The 20,742-nt window shown below is 40.6% G+C and overlaps 1 protein-coding gene across 1 annotated transcript in view; it reads right to left on the bottom strand.

Annotated features, from left to right (window-relative positions):
* The window catches only part of LOC147883410 (uncharacterized), a 45,232-nt gene extending 38,840 nt beyond the window's left edge, over positions 1–6,392 (bottom strand). Inside the window, exons 1-2 of the mRNA XM_087399939.1 lie at positions 6,248–6,392; positions 5,754–6,097 (exon numbers count right to left, since the gene is read on the bottom strand). Of these exons, the coding sequence (XP_087256065.1) occupies positions 5,754–6,097; positions 6,248–6,386 (483 nt within the window). The 5' untranslated portion in view covers positions 6,387–6,392. The remainder of the gene's footprint in view (positions 1–5,753; positions 6,098–6,247) is intronic.
* Positions 6,393–20,742: the final 14,350 nt, after the last annotated feature.

Raw genomic sequence — 20,742 nt, 5'->3', positions numbered from 1 at the left:
TTTACAGCAATACCTTGACATTTTACAGCAGTATTTTCAGAATTTACAGTGATATTTTCTACATCAGTTCATTATCTCCACCAAGGCCTTATTTTGAGTGGGAGGGGATGTCACGATCTGTGACGTATTCCTTTCTCTATTTCTAGACTTATGGATGGTTTGATGAATGGACACTTGTGGAAGGGTACGCCCTTTCGACGGGACACTTCCTATGACGCACAACCCTTCACAAGAGACACTCTATTGAAGAGACATTTCTAATTGACCTACATCATCGGTGGTCAAGGTGGTAGACAAGACATAGAAGTAATCAGAAAGCCCACTTCTCATCATGTGAGGAAGGAACAACAAAATCAGCTGATGGAGATGTTGCAGCAACATGGGCTGAGGTAGATGTAGGGGCTGATGTAGAGGTTTTGGAGTAGCAGTCCCTCTCCCGGTGATTATCACGGCCACAAATGGTGCATGGATGAGCCTTGAAACAGTCCTTCTCCATATGATTAGTTTTGCCACAATGGGTGCAAGGCTTTCTTACCTTAGAACTTCCTTTCTTTGCTAAAAATGCAGTGTCAGTTACCTTTCGTTGTTGAGTTCTTTCTTCCTCTTGGAGAGCATTGATGATACCCTCAAGAGAAGGATTATTATGATACTTGAAGGTAGTGACAAGAGTAGCATAGGTGTCAAGTAAGCTTTTGAGAAGCACAGCAATAGCAATATCTTCGGAGATGGGAGACTTGACTGACGCAAGTTGAACCATAAGACTGCGAAGATAATTGACATGAGAGGCTATAGTAGCTCCTTCCTGCATATGTAGATCAAAGAATGAGATCATAAGTGCAATCTTAGAGTTTTTAGATCGGGCTCCAAAAAGGGTATCCAAAGTGATCCATGCTTGAGGAGCAGACTGTATGTCGGAGATGTGATGAATGTAATCATCTACAAGGCCGAGCAATATGATAGCATAGGCTTTGTCGTTCTTGGCAGTGACAACTTGCTCAGAGGGACCTTCGGGAGCAGCACGGTGAACAATGTCCCAAAGACCTTCTTTCATAAGATGGCACTTGATTTTGATTTGCCAAGTATGAAAGTTGGACCCATTGAATTTGTCGATAGATATGAGAGAATGAGAAGAAGATGCCATGTGGGAAGGTCTTACCTCTTGCTAGGATGCAAGGGCAGTGTCTATTCCCTTACAATATTGCAGAAATAAATGAGAGGAGAGATCCAAGAAGCCGGTTCTCTCACCACTTTGTCAAGGCCATAGCATATGACAGCCCATCGAAGCAGGAGGAACCAGCAAAAAAGAGAGACTGCTCAGCAAACTGAAAGAGGCAAAGCACAGTACCTTAATCCCAGGCAGAGGTAGAGGTGCAAAAAAAGGGCGCAGTCCAAGAGGTCGAACAGATGGCGCAGATCTCCGTGAAGATGGAGCGGATTTCGAACAGCAGCTGGAGAAGTCGGCCTGTGCAGGTACGGATTCCGTACAGTCGTACGGACTGTACGGACAGCGGAGTACGGAGTACGGACGACAATGTATGGAGTACGGAGTGCGGATGACGTACGGACGGCGTACGGACGGTGCTGATCTGTACAGATAGCAGGTACGTTGATGCAGGAGCGACAGCTGGAGCGGGTGCAGGAGTGACAGCAGGACTGCACAGATCTGGCGCTCAGATCTGGCAGAAATGGCGCTCAGATCTGTGGCTGAACTGCGCAGATCTGGCGCTCAGATCTGGCAGAAATGGTGCGCAGATCTGGAGCGCAGATCTGGCGCAGATCTGGAGCGGAAATACACAGATCTGGCGTGCAATGGCGGGGCAGAAAGAGGGAGAAATGAGAAGAGGGAGAAATCTGAGAAGAGGGGCAGATCTGCAGCGGGGGAGAGATCTGAGAAGAGGCAGACTGAGGGGAGAGAAGAGGGATCAACCTAGCTCTGATACCATGTTGGAATATGGAAGCAAGAACTAGAACTAGAAACTGGAAATGAAATAACAAGATTGAAAGACAAGAAATACCTTGAGAAGAGTGTAGACAAGACACAAGCTAGACAGATAGATTACAATGATGTGACCCATGAATATATGGGCCAAAGTACAAGACATAAAGCAAGAGTGCTTATGGGATAATTGTAGAAGTGCCACATGGCACACACTCAAGACATAAAGACTAGACTTAGACTTAGACTTAGACAAATGTAGACTAGGAAATAGTACACTTAGTGTGCACTTATCTCCAACACGGTGAACAGTAAGGGCTATGCAGGGTACGTGGTTGCTCACTGGGATGTGGAATGCCCCAATTGTAAGGAGTGTATCCTTTATGTAGCCTGGATTTCAGGGCCTCTCACTTAATTAAGAAATACCAAAAGGGGCGCCAAGGTTTGGGGCCAATCTGTGTCTTTGTCTTGGTGCAGGGGCACTCTAGCTCCCAATCTGCTGGTACTACTTTTGCTGAACTGTTAATGTAACAGTGTTGACTGGTTACTTACTAGTTTTACTGCCCTTTGATTTATTGAAGGCCAGTTTCAAAGAGACTAGCCCAAAAAGGGCCTGTCATAGGCCCTTATATAGGGCTGGTTGGACCAGCCAACCAAGTCAGCCAGGGGGGGGAAGTGAACCAACCAGCAGTCGGCCATTCAAGGCTGCTGGGTCGGTAGGTTTTCCAGCCCTTGGGGGCCTATAAAAGGAGAGGCTTGATGCCTCACAAATTCATCCAACTTTGCAGCTTTTGGAGGAGCAGAAAGGAGCAGCCTATAGGTGTTGCTGCAGACTTAGCTCCAGGGAGAGACTGAACCTAGACTGTCTTCCAGGGCAGAAGGTTGCTGAGATCATTCTGGACAGAGAGTCTACAGACACTCGAGCTGGAGCATGCGGGCTCGAGTCTCTAGAGATAGCCGGCAGATAGGAAGCTTGGAAACACAAGAACGCAGATGCTCTATGTGCCCTGGTTACAAGTACTACTGATAGTGTTTTGACCTTGATTCAGCATACATCTAAGGCAATTGTGGCCTGGAACATATTGAAGAGTCAGTATGAGACACGGAATCAGACAAGGATCCAGAACCTGGAGAATCAGCTCGCCTTTTAGTTGCACAATGGAGTTGCATCGGAACATGTGTTGTATTCTGGGGATGATGGGAAAATGTCTTAGGACCTTCAATGGGACTTGATGCCTCACAAATCATCCAGCCTTGCAGCTTTTGGAGGAACAGAAAGGAGCAGCATATATCCTTGGGCCTCTAGAACAGGAAGTGAAGGAGAGAGGGGTTGCTGCAGACTTAGCTCCAGGGAGAGGCTGAACCTAGACTGTCTTCCAGGGCAGAAGGTTGCTAAGATCATTCTGGACAAAGAACACATGCTCGAGGTGGAGCACGCGGGCTCGAGTCTAGAGATAGCCGGCAGATAGAAGTACCTTGTACAGGACCACACCATTGGTGGGACTCTGGATCTATCTCTTTTGTATTGGGTCCATAGCTTTGGATGGAAATATATTATTTTGGTGGTTTCTACATCTGGCTGGTTCATTGTCTATTAATGAGTCTGCACATCTATGTGATGCACATTAAGTTAAGAAGTTTGTGATTCCACACCCCCCACACACTGTGTGAGCTTCTAGGCTATTCTATCAGTCTTCCATTGTGCGTACCCTCTGTTGGTAGATTTCTAACAAGAACTCCATTGTAGTTTAGGAGAGGTCCTTCAGGAAGGACAGCAGCCCATTCTCCTTCCAGCCAGCAATCCTCCTCATATAGGGGCTCACGAATGGGGCAGTGATCAACAACATGTTGGCCATAGATATCTCTGAAATGTGAAGACGTCCCTGGCAGAGCAAGCCTTTGATGCTTTGCAGTGTGTGGTTGGCCTTGTGAGATGGTCCAATCAACTTTGGAGGTGCACACCTATTCAAGTGTCATCACTCACTCGTGGCTTGATTAAGGGCTGTTTGGTGATGGCGGTTTTCTCCCACGCTCAAGCAATGCTTTCTACAAGAGCATGACGTTTTTTGTTTTGTGGGTGTTAGCCTTTGGTGCAGATGACGATATCTTATCCCTTGTGAGCCCCAAAAAGGCAGGTATGCCTGAGGGGACATTTATGGAGAAGACCTGATTGATGTGGTGGTAGCTTTGTTTGCCAAAACCTTTGTTGTTCCTCTATTGCGTTGAATCTATTGTGTTTGCTATGTTAACTTGATTCTATAATCAGTTCTCCTACAATTGAATTGGCAATATTGGTGAATCGCCTTTTTTTCATTTTGAATTTCGATTCTATTTTCTTCAGTTAGTATCAGAGCACATGGAGTGGATCTCAGAGAGCTCGTCCAAGATTGAGAAGTTCACTGGTTCTAACTTTCCAGCATGGCAACTTGCAGTTTGTTTGGTCAGTTGTTGCAGGTAATGAGTAAAAGCCCAGCAACAATCAGGTGGTGAGAAGATTCATAACTAAGGAATCAGGAATGAGAGGGCTCTTGGCATCCCTGGAAGAACTCTAGAAAGCAAATACAATTGCCACCTTGACTTGACAAAGACTGCTGCAGAGAATTGGGTTGCAATCAAAACCCTCTTCCAGTCTTACTAAAGCAAGAGTTTTTCAGATTGCGAGTGTCAGATGGAGACAAGCTTGGTGAACATCTGAGTAATTTATGGTCAATCGACCTGGGTGTTCAATCTGATGAAGACGATTCTAAAGCTGTGCTGATGCCTAGTCTATCTCCGGCATATCATGACATAGCAGAAGTCCTAATGTTAGCAGCGATGTGACTCTGAATGAAATGATTTCTACCCTGCTTGATGAAGAAAGACGACTCTCTTCCCTGTTTGAAAATCAGGATCATGCCTATTTGAGCAAAAGCAAGACCCATAAATTCAAGTGCAGCTATTGTGGCAAGCCCGGACACAAGGACGACTTAAGCTACAAGAAGAAAAAGGATGCAGAGAAAAGAAAGAAGAGTCTGAGAAGAAAGACGCTGTGAATACTGTTGTGCAAGAGTTTGCAGGCTTGTGTGTTGAAAAAGATGCAGCTGAGGATGAGTGGGCATACGCTCCGTTGATTTGTAGTTTTCCTGTTTTTCTAAGATTTTTGGTTCGCAGTTTTGTAGTGGTTTGCAGCCTTGTGATGATCGATTCGTCAATTTGGACAAATTCTCCAGTGACTTTTCTGCCCGGAAGGAAGAAATCGTTTCATGGAAGTTCTCTATTGATGGACTTTGCTTCTGGCAGCTTTTTGGTGGATCCCTTTGTCTAGGAGTTCATGCTTTGCAACAATTGTCCATTGGATGAATGAACTTGTTTCTGCATCTCCCATCTTCTGTTTGAGGGGGGATTGTTGGGGTTTGCAATCAAAAGAATAGTCCTTTTAGATTTGTAACAGTGGCAAGCCACATCGTTCGTAGGGAATGGATGTGACAGATTCTTACTCACGGTGTTTATATACAAGTAGGGACTTTACGCCATGGGAGTTGACGATGCCTAGGTAAACTCTCGAAAACCATGATGACCACCACGTAGGCTGCTACTCTCTTCTTGTAGCAGCTTTGTATCTATATGGAATTTGGCCCCATGGCATACACCAACAAAAATGAACCTTTCAAGACATCACACAGGTCCAATGGATCTTCCATGAGCTTGCCACATCGTGAACGATTGGCCCAACCTAGACATGGAGCCGATGACTCTGTATGCTGTGAATCTTTTACAGACAAACAATTAATAATGTGTACGAATCAGGGGGCATATCAGGATGAGAGCAGAAGAGCACCTTCAAAATATAATCTGGTAATTGTCCTGAGCCTGCAGCTCCATCTCCGCCGCTCCCCTGCAATCTCCATGGCAATTCCCTTGGCAGCTCAAGGACTGGATCTACCACCGGTTGCACATGGTATCGAAGTCTCAGCAACCAATGTAGAAGCTTCAAAGATTCCAAAGGTATTTTGATCAAAGATTTCACTGGATCTTCTAGACTTTCTGAAGGTACAGCTTGCCTCTCCGTGGATGAACGGAATTCTCTATGGATATCAGGAAAATGATGGACGGCTGCTTCAACTGCGGCAAAATCCTTATCGCCATCCTTTGTGAACAGAATACTTGGGAAAGGGGTACAAACTGCATGATGAGAAGGTCAACTATCGAGAGATCGTGTTAGGAAAACAGATTCTGCCACAAGATTTCTCCGGCTGAACAAATGAAGGACGAATGCCGAAAGCCTGCACGAACCAAGGAGTTGAGGCAAGGATCGAGATGCAGGGGACTCACCGGAAAAGCGGCGGAGGCTGTGAAGGGCCTGCAGAAACGCTGAAACAATCAAATCGAAGCCGAAGGGGGAATTCTTATAGGCCTGGATGACAAATGCCTCGAGTTCTTGGCGCTGCTTCTCGGCAGACAAGGACTCCATGAAAACAGAAAATAGACCTTTGTAAGACTAGAATAAGTCCAATCATACAAATTTAGAATTTTTGTTATTCTAAAGATCAAAAATTTACAAAGAAAATAAAAGAGAAAATGAAAGAGAAGAAAAAAGAGTCAAACAAAAACTTTTATGAAAAACAAAAGGAAGACATAAGAGTACTCTGAAAGCCTTTTACCTATCTCTCCATAGTTGAAAGCCTTTTGTCCTAAAGTTTTTACATATTTCCAAGCTATTACTGGATGCTTCCAAATTCTTCTCACAAAATGATGGAGAGAATCCATTACTTCAGGAGACTTCAAAATGAAGTTTAAGCCTATCTTGTCAAGTGAGGGAGAAGTAAAAATACAAATCAAGAGTTCCTTGTTTAGATAGACTTCTTTTCTTTGAAAGGAAGCTTTTACTCTTAAGTAGCGATCCAACAAAGTTTTAAGTTGTATATAATGGAGCTTATTTAGATTCAAATCCTCAAAAGAGAAGTTTTCCAAGGTGTATTGATGTTTAAAAAGAACTTTGACATTATATTTTTCAAAAACTTTTATTGAAAAAAGACCCAATGACATTAATCTATCTAGGTAGAGTAGTCTTCTTTTATAGTCTCAAGAAGCAAAAACTCTTGGAACTGAGGAAGTTTTTGGAACTAAAGGAGGAGGAAGTGGAGGAAGAGGAAGTGAGGGAGGCGACTCACGAACTACATGTGAGATTGCAGGAGAGCTAGGACAACCTTGTAACATAACTTTAGGTTTCCATACGATGTTAGATGTATGACTATGTTGGTAATGATGAATGTTAAAGGGCTTGATATGAGTTCTCCACATCAAAGGGTTCTTTTATTTTTACGAAGAGTTGATTTTCCTTCCAAATTAAAACCTCTTGGGAAGAAAGTGTGTAAAGTTCTCATCCAAAACAATTCACGAGGACGAGCAGCCTTGTAAAAGTCCTTGGCATTATTAAAATGGCCCTCTATATGCTCAATGGGAAAGCAACGAAAAGATTCAAAACCAGACTTTGCCATTGCTGCATATAAGGGTTTCGAATTCTCAATTAAGGAATTTTTCCTATGAACTTTTCTAGCTTCCCTAACATGTTCTTGAAAATGAATAAAAGCTGTCCTATAGGTTTGTCCTACATAAAGCATATTACTACTATGTATGTTATAGACAACATAAATTACTTGCGTGGCATGAATAGAACTGAAGTCTTGAGATGCTGGTTTCTAAGACATCTTAGTTTATTAAGAATTCTTATGTTATTGTTAGTATAATGAGTGCTAACTAATAAAGCCTTAAAGTTAGACCAATTAATGTTACCTTCCCCAAAATCATGAAGATTATTCATGTTTGACCTAGCTAAAAAGTTATACCTTTCTCTATATATGTTTCTTCTAACTTTTTTGTTTTGATTTATTGAGCTAGACCCAACTAAATCACCTACCAAAGAGACAAGACCATCACTAGAATTTCCAATGTTGTTCGGTGAGGTCAAACGATCCAACATTGGGGAACTTGCTTGCACTCTCCCTGCCCATCCCAAGGTAGTTTCTCCCTTGTTATATCCCCTAACTCTAGCAGGAGTGAGACTAGTATTTAGGGGGGGGCTTGCTTGCACAGTTGTTACTCGTCCCAAGGTAACTCCTCCCTTACTACTAAAACGGAATGTCACAGGAGCCAGATGACATCCCAGGAGATCACCCTGTTGGTTTCCAAAAGGCGAATTCATCAGAGCATGTATTGCTAATGCCAATATACCCCCAAACTGGCGATTACAGTTAGGGTTAGCCAGGGTCCCAAGGCCACTGTAAGAGCTTAATCAACCTAGAAGCACCAAAGAAAGAGAAAGAGAAAAGGAAAGTTACCAATAATTTAAAAAATAAATAAATAATTAAGCGGTCATATGGTGAAATAAACCAAGGAGAGCAACTAAAACAAAGCACAAAAGCATACTTTTTAAAGAAATAAAATTAAAAATAAAATAAAATTAAGGGGGAGAAACAGAGAGAGAGACATAATTAAAAATAAAAAATAAAAAAATAAAATTAATAAAAAGAAAAGAATTAAAATAATAATAAGAATAAATGAGAATAAGAATAGCTGTTGGGGCTTCTGCACCCGTGTAAGATAAAATGATGTAGTTGGACAGTTGATCACCACTTCGACGAAAATTCAAAGAATTTGCATGTCCGCTAAGGTGATAGAAAAATATACCTTTGTAAGACTAGAATAAGTCCAATCATACAAATTTAGAATTTTTGTTGTTCTAAAGATAAAAAATCTACAAAGAAAACAAAAGAGAAAATGAAAGAGAAGAAAAAAGAGGTAAACAAAAACTTTTATGAAAAACAAAAGGAAGACATAAGAGATAAACAAAAACTTTTATGAAAAACAAAAGGAAGACATACTTAGCAAGCAAAGCAACACTTATGTCGTCATCAGTGCCCAAGCATAAGCAACTCTACTGGGTTTCTAAAGACCCGCGGAGTCTCTTGGGCAAACCCAATGCTTACTAAAATACATTAAATAAACAAAATAGATCCGGGCAGGTAGCTGTATTGAGCTAGAATATATATGAATGAATTTAGTGCTATTTCGTAAAATTTGTTAAATAATATTTTCCATCTTGACTTGATTGTTAAAGTGAATTTAGAACTTAGATTTATGTAAACTTGCAATTTGAGGAGAATTAATTATGATATGAAGAAGAGCACTATAATTGTAGAATTTTTTGAAATACACTATAATATTATTATAAGAGTAACAATACATGAAAATTTATATAGTATACCTAAAAGTGGTTATTATTGGAATTGTTATAAATGGAGTTATATATCACTAAAAACATGATGCTTTTGTAAGCATTTTTTAATACATGTTATACATGAATTATTTTATGTGTATTGAAAAAAAGTAGTAATGCTTTGAAAACCAAAAAAAATGAGTAATATATGTTATGAGTTAAGAGTCCTTCAAGAGTATGATGTAACTATAGTTTGAAATAGGAAGTCCTTTACATGTATTGAAAATGGATTTCTACTTAAATATACTAGATTATGTCTCTATTTTTGAGAAAGTAAAATTTTTTTGTAGATGCTGGATTTCCACTGAGGTTATTGTATCCATATTTCGAGTCGGTTGTATTTAGTTCTCTTATGTATTTCTCTTCGAGTGTATCCACTTTACTTTTAAAGTTTGTGGTGGCTAGGATTTCAGTTTTGAAGTTCGAGTCGAACGGTTTGTACTTGTTAACATCATGTTTCAATTTTAATGGAGGATTGGTTTGGTGTTGTGCTATCTGTTTTTCAAGATTTCTAGTTTGTCCAATATGTCTTTTTTTTGTAGCAATACATAGAATAGAATATATGTAATATGGGCCTTTTGTGCCTTTTTCTTTGTCTTCTTCGCGATTTCCTATTTGAAATAGCAAAACGAAATACGATGAGTTTTTCTTGTGTGTTAGAAGATGAAGTTTGTACGTATTTTAAGATATGGAGTCAAGAATGTACCTGTAGGGGGCTGAAATATATTGTACTTTGTTGGGGTCGGGAAAAACTCAAAATGTTCGCCATATGCTTCTTTTGCAAAATTTAAATCAATAATGGAAGTTATACCTTCTATGGTAAATGGCAACTCTTTTGCTTTTTTTTAATCATCTGTTTGGAACATGTTGTTGAACTCCGCTAGTATGACATTTCCAGTCTTACGATCTATTTTGAGGAGTTCGGGTAAGCTTACATTGTAGCTAAAGTGTAGAAGTTCAAGGCAATAAGCTGAAATTCCTTCTGAGTGCTTATCTATTATAGCTTGTGCTTCAATTCTCAACATCATTGGAGTAATGATATCGTCCTCTTTTGTGATTTTTCGAATTATGTACTTAGTTAGACCTGCATTATGTTTGAATTGATATTATGTATATGTTATTTATTGTATTTTTAAAATTTAAAATTTAATCATTTTTTATAAATAAAATTGGGTTACTAACCGTTTGCTCTCATTTCTTTGTCCCCATGTTCTGCCTTCTATTGTAGTACTTCATGTTGATTGTTATCCATGAAATTCCTAAGGTCTTGCAGTGTGCTCCATCCATAAATGTATTCATCTGGTTCCTTTCCTCTTCCTTTCCAGCCATGTTTGCAAGATGCATTTGAGCTATATACAAGAAGTAATTTTGTCCCTTTGTTCTTTTTGTTGATTTCTCTTGATCTTGTTGAGCCAATCGGGCTTTACTTTTGAATTGATTAAAGATCTGCGAAATAGTAATATATTATAAATTAGAATATAAACTAATGTGAAGAAATACTACAATGCTTAATATTGAAAACGTACCTCGTCTGATGTTGCCATATTTTATTGTTGGTTGTTCTTCAAATAAGTTTTTTGATAGATCCTGCATATTAGTTTGTATATCAAAAGTTTCTTTTCTCTTAAATGATGAATATTTAATAAAAGGATTTTCTATTGATTACTATTTTTTTAAAGTTCATGTAAGCATTGGAATGAAGTCAGATGGATTGATTTTATTTAAGATTCTTAAGTTCTTTCGAGTGGTGACTGGTGAAAGCATGACATATGTTAGTCCTGGTGCAAATGAATTTTGTATTACTACAAGAGCCTTTCCTTTGAGTGTGCATCCTTGTGACTTGTGTCCCGTAATTACATATGCTAGTGTGATTGGAAAAGTTGTTTTATGATACCATATTGAGTTTAATACCTTCCGTCTATGTTTTGATCGTCTTAGTGTGATTTTTTCATTTGTTGATAATGATTTTTTAAAATGTTGTTTGTGTTATTATCTATTTCTAGTGATATGACACTTGCAATAGCGCCATTTGTAGCTCTGATTGTGAGATCTATATTTTCTGTGATCATCATTTTCGCTCCTATTACTATTTGTTGTATGGAGTGGAAATTTGGATCCATTATCCATTCTTTCAATTCTAAGATTTGATCTGCATTGGATGTTACAGTGACGCTTTTAATTTGGATCCATTATCCATTCTTTCAATTCTAAGATTTGATCTGCATTGGATGTTACAGTGACGCTTTTAATTTGATGGTCTTTGAATTTCTTATATAGTATGAGCTCATTATAGTATCGTGTATCTTTTTGATGGGTGCACAATATAGTTGTGTGTCCTTGTCAATGAAATCATTTGCTTCACTATCACTTATAATTAAATTACCTAGGTAATAGTGAATCCCTTCTACTGTTGGTTGTCTTATTCTAATTATGTTTAAGAGCCACGAAGACACCGTTTGGAAGATTTTCTTATCCCTTAGAAAACAAAGACAAAATCTAAAAATAAACTTGAAATAATAACACGTGGCTTCATGAGAGGCCAGATTTCCCTTTTATGTCACAATGCTACCTGCCTAAAGAGAATGAAAACAAGAAATAAAGAAGAAACGAAGCAGGTGACTTAAGCAAAAATAAACAAGCAAGTCAAGAAACAAAACTTCCAAAAAACTAGAAACTCTCTCTCTCTTTCTCTCTCTTATTTAAAACATAAAAAGCTAAATGGCCCTTTACACTTATGTCTAGTTTCTACAAAGAGGCAAAAATACATTTCTAACTTAGAAAGCACAAGTAATACTCAAACAAACTCTCTTTTGAAACTAAAAGAAAAAGATGAAGATGAAGATGAGAATGCTGAGATAATCAGCATCATTAGGGATGAGTGGATTTTTAGGCAGGCGATCAAAACAAATCCAAGACACCCAATCCAAACTTAGGCCTGGCTACCTCCACTCTAATTCAAGCTCTGGTCACCTCCTAAATAAAATCGGTTTGCTTTTTGCATGATTCAATTTCATTTGCTATGTCTTTCGTTTATGTTCTCTTCTCGCCTTTTGAATTCGACAAAACGCGGGCTGCCCCTTCTCCACAGTACACCACCTCCCTTGCCTTGCTTCCTTCCCCTTTTCAATCCCCCTCCCTGCTTCGCTTCACTGTTTCCCATAGCCAAGCCTCTCCATTTCTCCACTTCTCCCGTCGTAGCTCATAACATGTAAAATGAGAAGCATGCTACTGTTACGACAGGGAAAAGAGCCAAACAGGTGACGCTGTGCACAAACAGGACACATTGCAATCCGTGAAGAAAAAGTAAAAACAATGGACTTGTAGACGCGGCAAATCAGTTGACAGATCAAATGATGTAGCTGATCATGAAGGAAGAGAGAATTAGCTACTTGGCAAGTTAAGCATCATATATAGGCAACGCAAGAACGCAAAGAAGATGGCGCTTAATTGATCTGTTGGCCTCTCAATCCTGAACAGGTATCATGATAAACACGCGGGATTTGACGCAAATCTTATTATATATGCACGATGAAGGCCACTCAAAGGCCGGAAATCGCCATGGCTCAAGCTGATAAGTAACAAGCTCGGGAGACAATAAGGAAGCTGAGTGATAGCATCGACGAGAGAGGAGTAGCTGATTGATAGCATCGACAAATTAAAAGGAAGATCACTAGTTTCTGTCGGGTGAAACCAGATCTGCTTCACGGAGGACAATCAGAGCTCTGGTTTTGTGTTCTTTTCGATGGAAGTCATCAGCTGTGTCGAGCTTCAGTGCAGGGATTAGGATATGGCCTATTGGATCATTTCCTAAACTCAATGGAACCCAACTTCGCCCAAGGAGTGGACTTCGCATCCTCTAGCTCGACGACAAGAAACACCACTGTGAAAGGCAATCGAATGGACAACAGCAGCTTATTCTCATTGAGCGTGTAGATCAATCAATACAAGAAGTTTAAAGCCAAAGTTCTCCTTGCTCAATCCCAGAACAACGGTAACCTTGCTCTTTCTTTGTCTCCGATCTATACTTTCTATTTAATATTTTCGCTACCTTCCATGATCTTTCCGTATTCTGCCTTTCTTTTAAGGTGATCCATGCAGCAGCCCAAGTGACACTGGAAGAGCCTTCACGCTGCACAGCCATCGTTGTCCTCTTACCTCTGCAATTTGCCTTTTTTGCAAAATTTGAATGCATGTGAACACGGACAAAAGGAGAGCAATCGCGATGATTGCATTCACGGGAGACAGGCTTGTAAGACAAAGGTTAAGGCGCTCATAGTAAAAATGAGAGGTCGCATGTGAAGCGAGGGAAAAAACAGACCTGCACTGTAAATTTCATCTATGTGAGCTGCTGATTTTCTATGCACTGTAAATTTCATCTATGTGAGCTGCTCATGTAAAAGCAAATCTGTAGAAGGAATCGTAAATAAGTGTGTGTGTGTGTGTTTTCAGCGTTACCCGTAAAATAAGAACGGCACAAATCTAATGGTGACAAATGCCATCTCTTGCTTCACCTTCTCAAAAGACAATTAAGAATATGCCCGCTTTCGTTCGAAATGTTATGCTTCTGATTTTGTAAAAATGGACCTCTACTCCTTAATCCTTTGGAGTTTGAAGGCCAACAATCATCATAGCATCTAGGCAAAAATCCTTGGGAATATGTTCAACTCATCATCATCCGACTCCCACAAATTTGCAAATGGATCCTGCATTCCTTGAACCTTTGGAGATCAACCAACAATCTCACTATAGTCCTTGCGGAAGTTGTTAGAAGCATCGCTTGATTGACCGACATCCACAAATTTGCTGATCATTGGTTTATCCTCTATAGCATACATGTGAGTGCTCTTGCGTCTCATATGTGGATTGATCATGAGCTTTACATAAGTTTTTACTCATAATTCATTCTTAGCGTAGGTGTGCGGCAGTGCTTGGACAATGTGGACCTCGAGTACCTCACCTCAAGTCGCTATTCCACTCCCTAAGGTACTCGAACGAGATTTCCCTCCTTTGGGGAGACCGCCAGGCTGAACTCTAATAGGTAGGTAATACATGTTTAAGGCAATAACAGCTGGTTTCTCGCATGCATCATTTCTGATCATGAAACTTTCGAAAATTTATCTAATTAGGAAATTGGTGAAGACAAGTATCAGAAGCTTGAAGAGCTTAGGCGACAGGTATCAGCTGCAGTGGACAATGTATATGAAAAGGTATGGACTTCTTCTACTTCTTCACTCCAGAAGACCTTCTTATGATCGCTTTGCTTCGTCATTTCTTCTTGCTAGTTGCTTATGGTGCATCATGAGCGCTCCAGTTTGTTTGTCCGATGAGACAGGGATGCTCCTCAAGTGCATACTTAAATGTTACGAATTGACGGGTGTCTCAGGGAAGCTGGAAAGTAATTGGAAAGAATGAAGCGGCTGGTGCAGAGCGTTAACCTTCCTCATCAAAATAAAACAATAATATTCTTACAAAAAAAACATATTATGCAATGTGCAAAATACATTATGCGATTTGCAAAATACACAATGCAAGATCCTAAGGAATGCACATACATTATGCGATTTGCAAAATATACAATACAAGATCCCAAGGAATGGCACATTCCTTGGTCTTATAATTTTTGGAGAGAAAGGTGCCAACTCTCCCCCCACATGAATGTGTTGTTACATAAACATGTGGTTATATATAATGTGAAATTTGTGCCCATATGATCATGTTTTCTGGTTATATATACTTCCAACTTTCTATCCACATGGAGTCCACATGCCAACTCTCTATCCACATCAATATGTGGTTATATACAAGAAGTTATCTACAAGCACATCTAAAGACCAAGTACTCTTATATTCTAATTGTTATCATTCATAGAAATGAAGTGAACATTTACTGAAAAGCGAGTATGTGCTAGTATCGGAAATAAGAAAAGACAATTATACCCTAGTGTTATATCATGGCCATTCATTGATACATATCTAGAAGAGTGGAAAAAGATGTTCTCCAAATTTATAACAAAAATGAATACTTCTTGAGTTCCACCCTCGAACATAAACTCATCATTCACTTTCACAATCTAACACAGCTGCCTACCCGGATCTAGTTGGGAGGTGGTTTGGGAAAGTGGGGGTTTGTGCGTAGTTAGTCAAGTTGACCGGGTTAGTGGGTACGACGATTAGGTCTTAGGTTAATGATGTAGTTAAATAGAAACTAACCCAAATCTTACTAAATGTATTTGACCCAAATAGGAAGGTTTGACCCAAATAGGACCTAACCCAGATCTTACTAAATTTGTTTTAGCAAGTTCTTTTATTGGAAGTACTTAGTACCTACCCCCTTAGCCTTGCACAACAAGCAGTAGAAGAGCAGTAGGAGCAATAGTAGTAGATGGTGAGTGATGAAGGCAAAGGTTCCAAGCAGGGCGAAAGTGGTATCACCACCTTGTTTTATATCGTCAACGTACGTCTTTCGCCATCATCATTACCTTAACAAAAACCCTCATTTTCATCACTAGCATAACCCTCATTTTCGCACAGAGGCGGTTGGCTTGAGTGGGTCCCGGCTTGGCTTGAGTGGGTCCCGGCTTGCCACGTCAATTGACTCCAGGCCTCCCCATGCCTCCGTCAAATGCACCGGTTAGTCAGAACGAGATCTCCATTACTTTAATAGGTCGAGCACCTCCCCACACTCTCGCCAAGAGTGCATTCACATGCTTCGCTAGTCCTAGGCTTGTGTGCAGTTGTTATTGCAAACCATGATTAATGATGGCATGACAAGGATTCTGCAAGTAATTGTAGCACAATCAATGTCTATGGACCAATCAACGCAGCTTGGTAGTGCAATGCTACGCGAGCACAACTTAACGCAGAGCTTGCTAGGCTAGCATTGCAATGCTAAAAGAAAAGAATCTCTGGCAGTCCAATAGTCATGGGGATGTGCAATCTGGCTCTGATGCACACAACTTTTTTCGGTGGTGCAAAAAGACATGATATTCTTCTAAATCATGCCTTGTCATTTGATTTGATATGTAACATTATGCCATTTGGATTTGACAATCAAAAGATGCAAGGATTTCAAAAACTCATCTACATGGAGCGTGTTTGACAATCAAAAGATGCAAGGATGTCAAAAACTCATCTTTTGGGCCAAAACAACCACATCTTGATAACTTGCAAAGACACAAGGATGTGAAAATGTCATCTTTTGGGCCAAAACAGGGAGCGTGTTGGCCCAAAAGATGAAATTTTCACATCCCTTTATCTTTTAATTTACAAGTCCAAATGGGGTCATGATACATATGAAATCAAATTGACAATCAAAAGATGCAAGGATTTCAAAAACTCATCTACATGGAGCGTGCTTGACAATCAAAAGATGCAAGGATTTCAAAAACTCATCTACATGGAGCGTGTTTGATAATCAAAAGATGCAAGGATGTCAAAAACTCATCTTTTGGGCCAAAACAACCACATCTTGATAACTTGCAAAGATACAAGGATGTGAAAATGTCATCTTTTGGGCCAAAACAGGGAGCGTGTTGGCCCAAAAGATGAAATTTTCACATCCCTTTATCTTTTAATCTACAAGTCCAAATGAGGTCATGATACATATCAAATCAAATTGCAAGGCATGATTTAGATGATTACCATGTCTTTTTCCACCATCTAGTAAAATTTCATGCACCAAAATATGAATTTGTGGTGAATTTGTTGCATTGGTTGGATTAGTGGGATGTAAGAGTTAATCATTGGGGAGGGATGTTTTCATAGTAACATAGAAAAATGGGTTTTGTTCCAAGAGTAAATAGAGTTTAAAAGCTAAGCATTTACATGTGCATGGAATGTAGACTAATCCATTCAAGGAGTCCTTGGAAATGCCCCGCTTGTATGGAAGGTTACATTGATGATCTTAATTACTATGGTGGAAGGTTGCATTGATGATCTCATTTACTATGTTGGAAAGAGAGAACTTGATTGCAATACGGTTTGTCTTTGATGCTAAGATTGACTTAGCAATGAAACATACCAACTCTCTTATGGGGATGTGAAATTAGTGTTAGTGGCATTAAAATTGTATATGCATATTTAACCTTCTAGCATTGAGGTAACATATGGACTTTTGAAATAAATTATATTTTTCGGCTACTAAAATAGGGGATTTATAAATCTTTTATTGTTTTGTATCGCTCACTTTTTTTGGCTTGCTTGCTTTTTGGTAATCCTTGGCATTTGTGGCTTTCAAACCATTGACATGTTCACAACTCAAGTCATCCTAGCTTCTAGCCATGTCCCTTGCCATGAATGCATGGAATCATTAAATCATCTCTTGGGGTGTCCTCCTCCCCCTAAGCACTATTCTCACGGGGATGGGTAAGAAGTGAGTTTTTCGAGTGAGTTTTAAAGCGAGTTTTTTTTTGCAACCACCACATTTTGTTCCACCTATTCCACTTGTGACACCTGTGTGTGTGTGTGTGCGCGCGCGTGCATAACCCTTCTCTCTATGATCTCTCTCTCTCTCTCTCTCTCTCACACACACACACACACACACACACACACACCCTTAGTTGGATGCAACAGACATGAATTCGTGATTGTTAAACCCGAGCACATGTTTCTCTTCCTGTCTATTTGCATGATGTAATCTCTCTCTCTCTCTCTCTCTCTCTCTCTCTCTCTAAAACATGTATGTGCTTTTTGTTGAGAATACATTTCATTATTTCATGAATGCAGACGAAGAAATCACTTGCAAGCACTCGACATAAGTCCATGCTACTTGTTTTTAAACAAAAAAATTAGTACTTCGAGTCTCAAACAATAATAATTTTACTGACATTTCAAAGTAGCATTACAATTCTATTTATTCTTCCATGGGCAACACATGGAAGGGGTTTTTGGACACAACATCCTCAACGATCCTGGCATGGTTTGCTAATCAGTGTAGATAGGGCAAGCGACTTGTGTGGAGAATTGTATCCATGCAATCCCCCATAAAAGTGGGTGGGACTATGTACGTGTTTGTGGGATTTTGATCCATCTTGTCCGCATTGTCGTCCACAAACAATGTTGCCAAAGGGTCAAAGTGTTGCCAATTGATGTCGGCCAAGCACTTCCCAAACTTGCGCTTCGCATGCCCTTGTCCTCTTCCTACATCTGTGGCCTGTGTGGTACATCTATCTTGGCTGTACTCAAACACAAAGAAGGGCACGTAGCTAGTGGCTTGGCAACATTTTCCAGGTGGCCTCAAGCTTGGCCTTGGTGGCAGGATCCACTAGGTTGCCGGTACCAGCATTGGGGCTATGAAGCCTGCCCCCCCGTACATTAGAGCTATAGCTGCAGGAGTGAATTGCCGGACTCTAGGAGGGAGCGGGTCATTAAGCATCTGCATGAAGGTTCCTTGCATTGGACGGTAAGGTGGAACTTGCAGGACCACTTAGCAGGTGAATGTTAGCGGCACCTGGAAGGTCAAAAGTTCACAAGTTTTCCCCTTGGAAGTCTAGTGTGTTTCCTCATCCAGTGTGTCACCCTGCAAAGTCCCTCATCCATGGGTCTTCATCCCCCATGCATTCCAAGTAAGGGTGCCTTTTGACCTCAGTCCACAAAGGTAGCCTTAGTCCCTACCTGTGCCTCTGGGACTAGTTGTTGCTAGCCTCTCCTTTCCACGAACATACTAGCAAAAGGGTTTTCCATGTCTACTGAATCTATTTAGCCCAACCGTCCAAACATGTTGGATATCGTACCTCTTAACCTGGAGGCTATGGAAGGAGTAGGAGAATTAGGTGGAGCTAAGCTGGTGTAGGGGGCTTTGGAAGCTCTTGGTTTGCGGGTTCTTACATTTCCCGTTCAAGCTCTCATCTCGTTGGAACTAGAAGGGTCTCACATTGAGGTCCTAACACTAAGTGAGAGCTAGGAATGGAGCTCTTGGTTGGAGCCTCGATCCCAAACTAGGGCGAAAAGTGGGATGAGCGTATTTTGAAACACTATCCTTGGGCTCAGGTTCCATGGACAAAATTCATCCAGAGCTCAAGTGCATGTATAAAATCTCCACGGAGGTACACTATGCCTCAAATTTAATTCTGTAAATTTTTGGCAAGCAGTTTGGTTCCTAGAGCTATCCCCATGGTCGTAGGGTTAGCTATAAGGGGATGGGCATAGGGATAGACCTATAGCGATGGGAGTAAGGATAGACCTATAGCAACGGGTGTAGGGATAGACTGTTGACACGTATTAGTGGGTTGGGGTGAGGATAGTATGACCACGGTTGTGGGGTTAGCGCTAAAGCAATGGGCGGCAAGATGATTAGGTCGACGGGATGTGAGTACGATGGTGACAATCATAAGGTAAACTGTAAGCCAACAGGTGTAAGGATAGACTTAAAGTGATGGTCTATGGGTTAGCTATCTCGGAGGGATATGAGTATGGCGATGGTCGTAGGGTTGACAGTAAGCTGATGGGTCGTGGGCATAGGCTTAAGGCCACGGCTCAATGCCTATTAGACCGATGGGATAGCAAATTCTGACACGTATTAATGAAGGTGGCAGGTTAGACAACGAACATTTGTTAGGTCATAGGGATAAGAGCTAAGCCACCAGGTCAATGCATGTTTGACCGTGGGGATAGTGCTATGGCAACAGGTCTGGGGATAGCGCTAAGGCGATGACCCATGGGGATAGGAAATGTTTGAGAACACAAATTTTACCAACCTCTGTTTGGTTATTTCTGGTAATTTTAGAGTTTTGTTCCAGCTCTGAGTGTTTGTGGGTGCTATACACAATCTAAACTACCTACACTAACCAAAAAAGAGCAAAAAACATCAACTTTTGGTACATGAATGAGAGATTTCTACATGTGGGACTGTCAGCACTCAAAAACCAATTTGAATTTGAGCTTCCATCTTCACTTTTGGTGTTTTTGTTGGAGTTTTCTATCACACACACCTTAGCAATCCTCTAAACTACCTTCCTATCAATCCAAACACACATTCTTCACTCGTTTCACTCCTTTGGCCTTTTATACAAGTCACCTTTTGAAGGGAGGACCAACCTTTTTCCTTGTACCACTCTCTCTCATATTTCTTTTGTTACAACCACTTGGGCCCATATGGCACCACGGCATTCACTCAACTTCCACTCATCTTCAAATGGCTCTTGTGTTATCCTTGCCAATTTGGATGGTCCTGGTGCCTTCCTTTGTCATAATCCGTTTGAGGCTCAAAACCTGCAGGATGAGGTCGAGCGATGTTGAGCCATTTGTGGCTCAAAACCTATATGGTCAGATCTGTCACTATGCTCCATGGTTGTGGCTGTGTGTGTGTGTGTGTGTGTGTGTAGCCCTCTATGCTGCAATAAGGTAGAGAAAGAGGCAAAAATGATAGAACACCCTTTTTTCATACTTCTTCTTATAAAAATCAGGTCGCACCTTTGGTTTTTAACCTCTCTCTCTCTCTCTCTCTCTCTCTCTCTACCTTCCTCCCTCTTCAGCCCTCTCCCTCTCTCTCTCTTTCTCTCCTCTACCAGAGAAGAAACAAATGTCGAAATAATGTTATGTCTCTAAATATCATG

The sequence above is a fragment of the Dipteris shenzhenensis genome, chromosome 28, assembly GCF_047967505.1.
Source record: "Dipteris shenzhenensis isolate YYH24624 ecotype China chromosome 28, Dip_SZ_1.0, whole genome shotgun sequence".
In the NCBI taxonomy this organism is placed as follows: Eukaryota; Viridiplantae; Streptophyta; class Polypodiopsida; order Gleicheniales; family Dipteridaceae; genus Dipteris; species Dipteris shenzhenensis.
Note: the sequence above shows the minus strand (reverse complement) of the source record. Positions and strands in the feature narration are given on the sequence as shown.